The 13333-nt window shown below is 44.2% G+C and overlaps 1 protein-coding gene across 2 annotated transcripts in view; it reads left to right on the top strand.

The window, feature by feature from the left end:
- PARP3 (poly(ADP-ribose) polymerase family member 3) overlaps window positions 1-13011 on the top strand; it is a 34529-nt gene extending 21518 nt beyond the window's left edge. For both annotated transcript variants that reach the window (XM_077325889.1, XM_077325888.1), the window contains 8 exons: window positions 3278-3469; window positions 4337-4472; window positions 4887-5113; window positions 9087-9254; window positions 9864-9950; window positions 10869-11046; window positions 12072-12218; window positions 12478-13011. In XM_077325889.1, the coding sequence (XP_077182004.1) occupies window positions 3278-3469; window positions 4337-4472; window positions 4887-5113; window positions 9087-9254; window positions 9864-9950; window positions 10869-11046; window positions 12072-12218; window positions 12478-12647 (1305 nt within the window). In that variant the 3' untranslated portion in view covers window positions 12648-13011. The remainder of the gene's footprint in view (window positions 1-3277; window positions 3470-4336; window positions 4473-4886; window positions 5114-9086; window positions 9255-9863; window positions 9951-10868; window positions 11047-12071; window positions 12219-12477) is intronic.
- Window positions 13012-13333: the final 322 nt, after the last annotated feature.

Raw genomic sequence — 13333 nt, 5'->3', positions numbered from 1 at the left:
GCTTATGTCCTGTATGAGTCCTTCCCTCCTTGTTCTGCATAATGGCCACACTCCTGCACCTTCGCTTAGCTGGGCATTCTTTCTTGGGGGCATGGGGGGAGGGGGGAAGAAGCTACTTTCCAGGTAGCTTTCCCTTACTTCAAGCCAAAGGCTGCTGACAGTTCTAGTATGTCAGCTCCATGCAAGCGGAGATGTAATGCAAATTATTCTGTGGATGAGCAGTATACTCTGATTTTTAGTGTATTGTTGTTCTTCTGTTTTATGATATTGCCTGGAACTCTGAAGCTCTGAGCTTTAACAAATTTGCTTGTGTTTAAAATGCCAGGAAGTGAGGTTTTGGTTTATATAGAATGCTTCTTTGGGTGTCCAGGGCTAAAGCAAAATTGAGGGGGGATTTGTGCTCAAGCTGCTATTAGCCAGATAGTGATAACTTATCTTTAAATCAAAGACGCAGTAGATTAATTAGGGCCTGTACTATAAGAGCTCTGCATTCTAGAAGAGACAGTCTGGTTACACAATCCCATGGCTTTCCAGAAAACTGGCCTCATGCTAAAGAAAGGATTCTCTTATTTCCTTATAGACTTCTTTATTTGCTGGGCAGCAGCTAGTTGACTTGGACAGAGACTTTGTGGGGGTGTCTTCATGCAGAGTTTGCTGATCTATACTTTCTTGGGTCAACTTTTTTCGAAAAACACCTTTCTCGTTAGATGTGCCCTGTTACATTTTCTCGGTACAGTGGCATGACTTTTTTAAAACTGCGCATTGGCCTTATTTGGCTAAATCTATGCATAAGGATTGAATTCTCTTGAACGAAATGGCATTGGACCAGGCAAAGAGATGCTAGAATGAGAGAATAAAGGCTCTCCTAGTGTCTCTTGCTCATGGCAATGATGCCAGTGATTATAGTATCAGTGGATGCACATTTCCTCTCCTCACAGATTTTGTTGGGAGGAAGCAGAACTCACATGGTCAAAAAACTGCACCAGTCCAGTCTTGTGGGCTGAGCATCACTTTCATAATCCAGAGAGTTTGTCTATCTTGTCGAAGTCCTGACAGTTAGAGGATCTTTGGAGACTGGATTTTCAGTCTTTGTGAGGAAGGCTTCACCTAAATTGGGAAATGTAAAGGGCTCCTGATGACACCTCATTTGTCTCCTTTTAAAAAAAAAAACCCACCTGCCTACCAGAGAAATATTAAGGCTGAGAGACAAAGTGTAGAAAGGATGGAGCTCTCGCGTGAGAAAGAGGATGATGAAGGTTGTATGAAGTGCAATTTCATTCTTGTTCTCTTTTGACTGCAACCACTACTCTGCATAGTGGTTACTCCATACAGGTCTGCAGTCCTGGAAATAAACTTTCCTCAGGTCTGAAGGGGCTGTTTGGGCAAGGAAAGCAGGAAGATCGCAGCTGACAGTGACTTCCTTTGACGTATCCTGAATGTGACCAATCATCTGCAGCTATTCCAGGCCAGAAGTGTTAAGGGCATGGTACAGTGGCATATAATACAAGAACTCCGTTGCCCTAATCAGGTCCGAGCTATTTATAGTGCACCTTTGAAATACTCTATTCCCCTGTCTTTTTTTTTTTTTTTGTAAAACTCTCTCTGAGACCTCTGTTTGATAAATATGTGCATTCCACCGCCTGTTGCTAAGGCTCTAAATTAAGTTTCCTGTCTGCAAGCACCCTCTGCTTTACAATTAATATTTGCTCAAACATCAAGAGAACCCACTCATGTATAATCTTTAACTTACTGAAATTCAGCTGCTCCAGGGGAGGAATCAGTAGGGAAGAGTTGGTTTTAATTACCTGGCAGGGAAGGGGGAGAGAGAGGAGATTCAAATCAACTTAAGGACCAGTAGGTTGCGGGAGAGTTGAACCATCTTCAAAGCCAAGAGTCATTATTTCAGGGAGGGCCATGCCTGGCACTTTAGTCTGTGTGAGAGACTTGCAGGGTGTGTGATGATTAGGGTGGATGCTTGCAATCCAGGACTTCTGTATTGCCATATAAAACCCTGAATTCTTTGTTTTTCAGTAAACAGTTTTCCATTTTTAAACATGCTTAGTTCTGGGATTCCAGTGAACACCACCCACTTTTTGATTCAAATCTGTTTCATGCTTGGGGTTGACAGCTGGTGCTCTAAAGGGCTCTGAAATGCAAAGGGCATTGGAGTGTTTCAAAGGTTCAGTCATACTGTATCTTTTGCCAGGTCTTAAGAGTGCCCAAGCATCTAGAGAGGCTTTGGTGGTAGCAGCATAACTTTCATTCAGAGCAACAGATGGAGACTTTAATGCAGCTTCCAAGAGTGGCCTTACGACAGGCCCAAAGATCCCTTTGAGACAGAATGGATTGTAGGTTGATGTGGAGTTCTGTAAGTTAATGCTTCTTAACTAAAAGAGAACTTTAGATCTTTGACTGTGTTCAAATTTTGGATGGATGAGGGATAGATAACCTCCATTCATGAGAGGTGATATATTCATGTTTTATTTTATTTAGAACATGTTTCAGTCTGCCTTCTCCTTAGATAACTAGGAACAGCAGCAACAAAATCCATGGAACAGAATTCTAAAAACAGCATTAAAAATCCAGCATGATAAAACCTTGAAAATCCAGCAGAGGTCACTGGTGAAATAGCAGGCCCAGTAACAATGATTTCAGTAAGTCAGATTGGATCTGAGGAAAGTTGCCTGTGAGTGGTAATCACAGCTGTTCACTCTCATTCAGATGCAAGGAGCTACAGTAAGAGGCTGAACTGTCGCAGCCTGAGTAGGGAGGTGCCATGCTATGGATCAGATGTAGGGGCCCTGCTTTAAAATTCTGGTGATTGTAAATTAAATAGATTATCTCAGATACTGGGAATGTAGAGAAAGGCCACCTTTGCCTGAGACCCTGTAAAGCTGCTTTTAATTAGAGAGAGTAATGCCCACTTAGGTGACCAATAAGCTTGACTTGACATATGTTTTAACGAATGGTGGTTGGCTGTTAGATATCTGCACTGGCTTGAATCCGGCTTACTGGAACTGATGTCTCAGGAATCAGCCTGGAGGTTAATGGAGGTGTGCTTCCAACAGAGATATTGTGGTCCTCATTGAGTGGAAAATTGCATGCTGGGAGGTAGCAGGCAAAGAATAACCTGAGCTGTAAGGAAAATCAAGAGCGCTGCCAATCTGGATACTCAATTTTATATTGCAGAAGACCCTAATGGAATGATATACACACATAGGAATATGTTACAATATATGCAGCAGTCTGTGTTTTTATTGTCTGCTGTTGGTTTTAGGGAGAATCAGGACAGTCGAAACTCAGTGGCTTTCCTTCCTTGGAAGCTGCCAAGAAGGATTTTGAGAAGAAGTTTCGGGATAAGACGAAGAACAGTTGGGCTGACCGGGAGAACTTTGTAGCCCATGATGGCAAGTATACCTTAATTGAAGTGCAACAAGGGAATGAAGAGGAACAAGAGGTGACAGTGAAGGTAAGTGACCAAGGAATACATCTGCTAGGGAAGAAAGGCCGTTGCAAAGAAGACTAGCAGCAGCCTAAATATATGTAATCTAATGGGTATAAATCTCAGCTACTTAGCATAATGTATAGTTCTAATAAAAATGAAAGGACAGCCAGCTCCTGTTCAGTCATCCCTGTTGCCATAGCATTTAGTGACCAGAATGCTCTAAGCCAGAAGATTTACCTCTTAATGTATAATTGAGTGGAGTAGTATAAGTTTTCAGTGGCTATTCAGAAGTAAATGTGCTATAAGCATTTTTTAAATGAAAGATAATAGAAGGGACTTGAAACATCCCAGATGGAATTGGAAGCTCTACCCGTGTATATACATGCACACCATGGCTATGTAATATTTCTTTTTGTGAGTGGGGGAGGGGCTTATTTGGAAGGTCAGCTGGCTGGTCCCTGGGAAAGATAGACTGAAGCACACTGTACGGGTGGACTAGTGACTGAGCTGCTGGCCTTGAACAGTGTGTTGACCTTATTGTGTTTAAGCACCAACTGGATCCTCAAGAAGTCAGTGGATTCTGTCTGGTTGTCCTGCAGTGCCCTAAATCTCCTCTCAGGAATCTGAAAGACTCTTGTGCTTTGGCTTTGGCTTTGGCATGGCCACTGCAGTAAGGCTTTAGGAGGTCCCCTGCTAGTTTCTGAACATGTATGTGAATGCGCAGACCAACTGGACCATGATCTGTGAAATGGATGGGACCCAGATTATGCATGCTTATGCATACAGAAGTGTAAGCAAGACTCTGCATCTGAGGTTGCAGTTCTGTCCCAGTTGGAAGGAATGACATTCTGTGTGAATGCAGGCTCAGATCAGCTGTTTCCTGTCTCCAAGGTGGACACTGTAGATGGAGTGAAGCTATCCAAGCAAAAGATACGACCCTGCACCCTGGAAAAGGCTACCCAGGAACTGGTCTCGCTCATCTTCAGCAATGACATGTTTAAAGAAGCCATGCAAACCATGAATATAGGTAAAGAGTGGAAGGAGCTCTTTCTAGTAATGCAGAAGAAATGGAAGACACCATGCCCTGTGTCATTAGGCCAAGGCCAGCTTATTATTCAGTAGTTCTGCTTCATGGAATTCTTTAGCATTGGTGCAGAATGGTGGGCTGTGCAGTTTCAGTGGGGCCAAGCCAAAGTAACTGGGAGCAGTGAAGTTCAGGAGGTGAGTGGTTCAAGCCACTAGCAGTAGTGAATTTGGTTCTTTAATCTTCCATCACAAACCCAGACAACCCGCTTAAGTCTGGGAATATTAAAGAATGCTTCAGCTAGGATAGTTTCTAATCCAAGTGGCCCAAAGCCTCTGATTTGTAGACTTCTTGAATTTCATCAAAGTAGTCTTCTCAGCCCATTCCAAATGTGTGTTTCATTTTGCTTCCTGTCAGATGTGAAGAAAATGCCTCTGGGGAAGCTGAGCAAACAGCAGATTGCCAAAGGCTTCGAAGCTCTGGAGGCCATCGAGACAGCCATGCAGAAGCAGAAGCCATCCCAGAAGGAGCTGGAGGAGCTCTCCTCCCGTTTCTACACCATCATCCCCCACAACTTTGGTCGTACTCGGCCTCCATCCATCACCACCCAGGAGGTCATCCAAGCCAAGAAGGACATGTTGTTGGTAAGGAGCCTTGAGAAATGGCTTAGGCTTGGTTTAAACTCACTTGGTTTAAACTCACTGCACTCACACTGTCTCTCATGCAAAGAGCTATGCACACTTAGTTTGTATGTCAGTACAATTCTCCACAAAGGTTCTAGCATGCAAAAGAAGCACACATAGCTGCTTTGCATGGCTAGCAGAGCAGTTTAACTGAGATGTTCTTATGCAGGGTCACAAGGGGAAGCACCTTGCCCTAATAGACTTCCACTGAATTAAAATTGGGCTTCCATGCACTCTTCATGCAAATGGAACCTCCGGGCCAGGAGACACACTGTCAAAATGGTTTAAGGTAAACACTGGTCCTGTTTGCTCATTAGTAAAAGTGGCCTCACAACAGCAGAGAGCTGCACTGTGCCCTTGGAAAACGCAAGGACATTCAGTGGTCCTGGGGAAAAAGAAAGAGGATGGCAGGCATCAGGGGCCTGTTTCTGCTGTGGCTAAAAGACATTCTATAAAAGAATGCTTTGGGAAGGAGTCCTAGTGGCCACAGATTCAGCTTACAGGCTGCACACTTTCTACTTGTGGTCTGGTAGGTATCACAAGCTGGGCTGTAATCTGCACTATGAGAGGAAGGGAAGGAAAGCCTGAACAACTTCTGCAGTGCTTTAGACTCCTGGCCACCAATGGCCCTTTTAGCACTGCCACAAAGAAAATTCCCTTTTCCCCCTGGTTGCCTCCCCCCTGCCGCCTTTTCTGTGTAACCTTGAACGTTTCTTGTGGGACCCAGCCAGCTCACAGAGCAAACAGGGCTACAGAGGCCCGAAGTGCTGCCATAAGCAACAAGCTCAATCATTTACATCAGTAACTTAAAGTTATTAAGCAGTTTATTTGATCTACATGTGCTTTATACTGTTTAACAGCTGCTATACATGCTTTTGGGCTAAGAAAACAAGAAGGGAAAATAAATTCACCTGCAGCCAATTCAGTTGTTCTCTGTCTTGGCAGATTAAAAAAAAAGCAGTTTCCTTATAGCTCAACCTGTTTCTCTAAACTAGTCATCTTTTTGCCCTCAAAATCCCCAGAAAAGAATTTTTCCTCAGTTCCCCTCCACTTTTGTGGTATTCTTATATCCTTATTTCAGCACATTCTCCTAGACTTGTTCATATGATTTAGATGTGGTATTTCCTCTCAAATTGATCAACCTGTGACTGCATCCCTAAAATTCAGTTCTCAAAAACTGTTTAATTTTCCCTGACCTACAGAAGACCTTTTTGGTTTTCATTTCTGTGGCCAGGGGTCCCCAAACCTTTGAATCCTGCAAGCCCCTTTGGAATTCTGACACGGGGTCGTGGGCACAAACAAAAAATGGTTGCCACAGAAAGCAGAGCCTACCAAAAAATCTGAGGGAGTGAGTTCATGCATAACTTTAATAGTAATTTTGAAGCATTCCGTAGCTTCTGTTTGAAAAGACACCTTCAGAAATGAACATATTGCTTAAAATATTTTCTTGCGTATACACAGCTTGCCTTTAGTCATGAAGTGAAGATCCATGTGCTGTGTTGGCAACTGTGCTGTAGCTAGTTTTTAAAAAGTACACTCAGCCAATCCCCATTGGCCAATTTGAAAGGGTTCTGGGCAAAAATTCCATCTGACTGAGGGAGGCTAGGTCTCTCCTGGCGACCAGTGGGGGATGTAGAGGACTATTGTGGAGAAAGGGAAAAGCCTAGATCTCATTGTTGGTGTCACATAGGAAGTGACATCATGACAGTGTCATCCAAGTGACGCTCTGGTATTTGTGCAAAAACTCCATGGTAAAAGCAGCTTCTAACATAGTTTTTGCCAAAATACCATAGTGTCACAAGGATGTCACTGGTGTGATGTCACTTCCTGTGTGATGTGGACAATGAAGCCTAGGCCTTCTTCTTTCTCCTGGTAAGTCCCCCTTGCCAGCCAGCTGATCAGCAGGGCACCCCTGCCTTCACCGAGGAATCTGGCAACTATAACCTGATCCCACCCACTTCCTAAAAACTCTTGGCTAACAGGAAAGGTGTCAGCACAGCACAATGCTGGAAACTATTAGCCTAGGTTCACCATTTCAATTTTTCCTAAAATGGATCAAAATCCCCACCAAAGGAGCCATTCTGAACTAAAAAGAACCAAATAACAATGATTGAAGCCTTTACAGGAGCATGCTTAGAAATCTTTCCAACAGTTGTGCTCTTTGCACTGTTGGAGCTGTAAGAATGAGAGAACTTGTTATGTCTGTAATGAAACTGCTATAGAGAAGAACTTTAGGCTAACTCAGATTGACAGTCTGAGAGCCAAGCCATTTCAAGGACAAAAAAGAGCTTAATACAGATGAATCCCTAATGGAGACCTGATGGCAGCCTTAAGTACTCTACTAGAAGGCTTGGCAGAGGCAGCCTTCAGGGGCAGCAATACTGTCTACTTTTCAATGCCAAATAATATCTTCTTTCTTGTCTAAAACATGGCTTAAAGTCCCCCTTGGCTTCTAGGCCAAAAGGCCAATGAATCTATCCCAGTAGCTTACCTGGCAAGACAGTTAATGGACAGGAAATTGGAGTGGCAGATGAAAGTCTCCTTGTGCAACTTCCTTCTCCCTCCCATGGGTGTCAAGGGACCTAAAAGCCAAAATCCCATTTAAGGACAGATCAAGCAAAACAGACCCAAAAAGGCTGAAGTGTGAGTACTCACAATCTGGGGTATCTCTGCCAGCAGCCCTTTACCATCCAGCTAGCCAGAGACCAAGGGACAAAGCCTCTCCCAGAAGTCTAGATGTTCTTAGACTACAATTCCCATGAGCTCCTGCCAATTAGCCACACTGGCAGGGGATCATGGTAATTGAAGTCCATGGACATCTGGTCTGCCACAGTTTGGCCACCCCTGCAACTCTCCTGCAAGATAAGGTACTGATAAGGTGAATTCCAGAAATCTAATCTGGTATCTATAGCCAGTAAACCTTCTGAATTCAAAAATATTATAAAAGATAAGTACTTTGTAATGATAAAACTATGCAGGAATATTTAATAAAAGAGCAATGAACAGTGAGGACTTTGAAAAAGTTGTAAATCTAAGCCAGGCTTTCTCAACCATGGTTTAAACTCTGAGGGTTCTTGACGGCCCTGGGATGGTTTCCTAAATGGGTGGGAGTTAATTAATTTTTATATTTTTTAAAAAATTGTTAAACATATGTTGGGTGATGTGACTATATATGGTCATGTTGACCCACCCACCCCTCCCAAAATGGCCAATGGTGGATTTTAGAGGTGGGGGGAACGGGAGCAGCCTCAGTGGGTTTGTATACAATGCTTCCTAGCACTGCTTCTGGGAGTTTTCAAAGCCTGAAAAATGTTTCAGGGGCTTTCAGTTGTAAAAAAGTTGAAAAAGGCTGGTCTAAGCTAAGCATCCGTAAAAGCATTGGTTCAAGATCCAGGTGTTACCCTACAAGACTGAATCCAAAAGGGCTTTGAAGTCCAAAATAAGGTTTCCAATCAGTACAACCTGCAGAGAAGCAAGTGTCCCAAAGTCAGTTTTAATCCAGATGCAGGGAAAAGCTAGAATGGAAGGTTTTTCTTATTGGTCAGTGATGGCCTGATTCTAGTTAATCAATCAAAAATATAGAAAATGATACATTGCTAAGCAGGTGATTCAGTCAATCATATGAGTTTACCAGTTAGACCAAATGCTATGTATCTGAATTGGGACCATTCAAGCAACCACCTTTTTGTACTTTGGGCACTAACAAGGTAGAATGTACATTCCTTAATTCTTGTGGCTTTGCAATGCCTTGAATCTGCCAGAACCTAATGATATGACCAGCACCTGGGTGACTTCCCATTTCCCATATCAGAAGCTACAAACTACTTGACCTAAGTTTTCAATGAGAGAAACTTCCATATTTTCTAGGCCTCAGTCTGAACCTAAGAAGAAACTGCTCAGGGGTTGACCACAGGGGTTCTTATTTTTTTTCTAGGTGCTGGCAGATATTGAACTGGCCCAGAGCCTACAGGCCCAGAAAAAGAAGGATGATGAAAAGGAAGAGGAGATGAAGGAGGAGGAAGTGCCACATCCATTGGACAAGGACTATGATCTGTTGAAGTGTGAGCTCACCCCAGTGGACCCATCATCGGAGGATTATAAGGTCTGACAGTACTTCACAAGGTTTCTCACTTTACATATTACAGTGTCCCCATCAGGACTGTGGCACACAGGGAGAGAGCACTTAAGCCATGCCTCAGTCCTGTGCCATTTTCTGGCATGAAATAGTTCTGTGAACCTGCTGTTATTCTCTTGAAGAAGCTTATGTGTAATATTTATTCATATCTAATTTTTAAAATATTTTTAATTAAAAAAAAGTCAAGCGACATATAATGATCAGATTACAATTTCTAAAAACTTACTGCATTGACAGCATATTAATGGGGCACTCAAACAACCAGCAATAGATGGCTAATAGAATCGGTGTTGCAGATAAAAATCTCAACTCCCACAGGGCAGCTAAAAGACATTTTGACCCCAGTGTAGAGGAGCAAGGTAGACTGTCCAGGAGAGGGTGACTGAAAAAGCCCGGTTCCTCATGGAGTCCAATCTCATCTCAGAATGAGCTGGTACCTGGAGCTGAGTTTCCTTGGCAGATCTTCAATTATAAGGGCATTTGTAAAGGAGGGCGTGCTTCTTCAGATTCAAATAATTCAACTTCGGCACAGACATGTTTGTTGTCCAGCTGAATCTTTTATTTCCTCCTCATTAGCTGATTGAAAACTACGTAGAGAAGACTGGTTGCACATACCGGAAACTCAAAATCCTGAATATCTGGAAAGTGAACAGAGAGGGTGAGGTAAGGCTAACTAACATTGCCCTTCCTTCTGTGCTCTAGTCTAGTCACTGATTGTGAGCAAAGTGTTTTGTCTTGAGGATAGATTATTCAGAGGTTGTCCATCAGTGGCCCCAGAAAAGCATTTGCCCAGGAGACTAGCTTGTCTTCGACTTGAAATGCAGCTCTTGGTTTCTTCTCGTTTGGTTTCAGTGGCTTCCAGGACACCTTGTGTTATGTAGACAGCCAGGTATAAACTGTCCAAGTGACAACAGGGCTCCCAGGAAGCCTAACAGCCACATCGTGTTAAGTTTTTTTGGCCCTGCTGTATTGTCCAGATAGTGCTGCCTGTACCAATCAGTGTTGGAAGAAGTCTCCAGAATTCTGCAACAGGTCAGCTTTGGTATCCAAAGCACAGGCTGGTTTCATGGCGATGGCAGAGTCTTTTAGCAGGACTGGTTACTTTTCCAGCCGCCGCCACCCCAGGTTCTCACCTTTGGTCTTTGTGTAATTGAAGTCAGAATCTGCCATACAGAGATGAGATATAGAAAAGTAAATGTAGAGCAAATGGTTTCAGGTGAGAACTAAGTCACATGCTTTGACAAGGCATTCTGGTGGGGTTGGCAGTGATGCTCTCTTAAAACAGTGAGGTGTCACACTCTTAAGTGAAGAAGTCTAGAATGCCCCCTAGGTAAGTGGAAAACAACACCCGCATCTAAAGGAGAACACTTCCTCTCCAAAAGATGTGGGATGAGAACATGTTGTTTGTTGTCTCTGCAAGATCCTTTGTCGTTCATCCAGATTAGACTGCAGTCCACACTGTGATTTGCAGAAGTTATGCTTCGTTCCCCACAGAAAGCATTTTCGGCTCCCGGACAGCAATCCTGCCAGCTGGACGGGCTGTGCTCACTAACTCTTCCCTCTTTACCTCAACACCAACAGGCCATTCGTTTTGCGACTCACAGCCACTTGGAGAATAGGCGCTTGCTGTGGCATGGCACCAATGTGGCTGTCATTGCTGCCATCCTGAAGAGTGGCTTGCGCATCATGCCACACTCTGGCGGACGTGTGGGCAAGGGCCTGTACTTTGCTTCTGAGAATAGCAAATCAGCAGGTTATGGTGAGATGATAAGTCTCTGTCGCCTTTGGTTGAAAATAGCCTTCTGTCCTCACTCGGCCTTCATCTGCAAAGGGTTCCTCTCTGCTATGGAGAAAGGGCTTTGTCTTTTTTTCCCCACCTACAGGTGCTGCCACCTGTGTGAAAATACTTTGAAACACTGCCCAAAGTACTCTTTCTAAAACTCATGAAGGGATGTGGGAGGGGGAGAATGACACATGTAAACTATACCCCCATTACTTTTTCCAGGCTTTGGATACATGGGGTTTCCCACCAGCCCTATCCTTGAAACCATAAGATTGGAAAGGAAGCTGTGGACCATTTAGGGAGTAGAAAGCTAGAGATGCATTAAGACTGCATCTGGAACTGTAGTGGTGACTCTCATGAGGTATGGAGGCCAAATGAGTAGGGTAGGAATAAAAGAAAATGAATGTTTAGTTTTAGAATATGGCCTAATATAGTCCTGATGCAAAACTAGTTTGCAGCCATACATTCCTGCAGATAGCAGTGAAATTATCTAGTTAGTGGAGCTTTTCTGCTCTTGACATTTCTACTAGCCTTGTGTTCCTGAAGGCCCTAATTGGTAGGCTTGGAAATCATAACATGGAGCCCCATTCAAGCTCTTTGCTTTCTTGACTTATGCAGGGTACAAATAAAGCAGAGGGTCCTCTGGAGCCAAAGAGGTCAGCTGTAATTCATGCACTCTGCATTGTGTTGGCTTCAGTTCTTGAACTAGTGCCTCTGATTTACCTAATCCCTGGATGTGGAGTCCCATGTGCAGCAGAATTTGATGAAGAATAGGGTATGGTGTGGGTCAGAGACTCAAAGAGAGGACTGTCAAAGCCCAGGGGTGGCCAAGCTGTGGCTTTCCAGATGTCCATGGACTACAATCCCCATGAGCCCCTGCTGGCAGGGGCTCATGGACATCTGGAGAGCCACAGCTTGGCCACCCCTGGCCTAGATGCTAAGGTAGTAGGATGCCAGATCCCCTTCGTTTTTAACATGGGGGCCTGTTTTTCTTTTCACAGTGGGCACCACCTCCAAGCAGGTGGGGGTCATGTTCCTGAATGAGGTGGCCTTGGGTAAGGAGTATCGCATCACCCAAGATGATTGTTCACTGCGCAAGCCCCCAGATGGCTATGACAGTGTCTTGGCCTGTGGTGTCACTGAACCAGGTAAGTCTGACAGTAAGCATTGTGGCTTGCAGCCTGTCAATGTATTGAATAGTCAGCATGGTCCTATTTACAGATACTTAATCTACATGGTTAGAGCCATGTTGCAAGGAGGGAGATTTTTCTCCAAAATTGGTGAGATCCCCACCTTTGCTAAAATTTGGGCAGGCGAGCTAAATCCCCCTCCAGGAGTTTTGTGGGTCCCCTCATCATAAGCTAACCTCTTGCTTCCTTCACCTCTCTCTTGTTTTGTCTTCCTCAGATCCTGCCTGTGACAAAGAGATCATTCTGGATGGGAAAACAGTACGGGTAGCACAAGGAAAGCCCAAAGCTGTGGCTAAGTACCAAGGGTCTCACTTCAGCCAAAGTGAATACCTGATCTACCAGGAAAGCCAGTGCCGCATCCGCTACCTTGTCCAACTCAAGTTCTGAGATGCATTCTAAAGCTGTTGACCTGTTGGGAACTATCCAGAGAGGAGGCCCTCGCCTTTCTAGCACCAAACGAAGGATGTGCAAGCAGCTGAGAGCCTCGGCAGTGAATCCCTGCTCTCAGTAATCCAGGGTCACAACTGGATGGGGGCGTGAAAGAGAGGAAACTGACGTCTAGCTTCGGAGTTCTGCAGAGAACATTACATACAGAACCTGCATTTTGACAATAGTCTGTTTTGTTTGCTGGCAGAAAAGAGGTTATATTGGTCAGAATTGTGGCTCTAAAAATAGCTTGGCAAGGGGTCCTCAAGCAAACCCCCTCTTTTTTGCCCTGTCTGTCCTGTAAATAAATTAATGTTTAGATGTCCCAGATGTCTCAGTTTCTTCCTTTTTCCTCTTTCATTCTTCACAGGATCATCTCTTGCAATATTAAAATATTGTTGTTGTTAGGTGTGAAGTCGTGTCCGACCCATTGCGACCCCATGGACAATGATCCTCCAGGCCTTCCTATCCTCTACCATTCCCCGGAGTCCATTTAAGTTTGCACCTACTGCTTCAGTGACTCCATCCAGCCACCTCATTCTCTGTCGTCCCCTTCTTCTTTTGCCCTCGATCGCTCCCAGCATTAGGCTCTTCTCCAGGGAGTCCTTCCTTCTCATGAGGTGGCCAAAGTATTTGAGTTTCATCTT

Source organism: Paroedura picta, chromosome 3 (genome assembly GCF_049243985.1).
Source record: "Paroedura picta isolate Pp20150507F chromosome 3, Ppicta_v3.0, whole genome shotgun sequence".
In the NCBI taxonomy this organism is placed as follows: domain Eukaryota; kingdom Metazoa; phylum Chordata; class Lepidosauria; order Squamata; family Gekkonidae; genus Paroedura; species Paroedura picta.
This window is presented reverse-complemented; position numbering and strand designations above follow the sequence as displayed.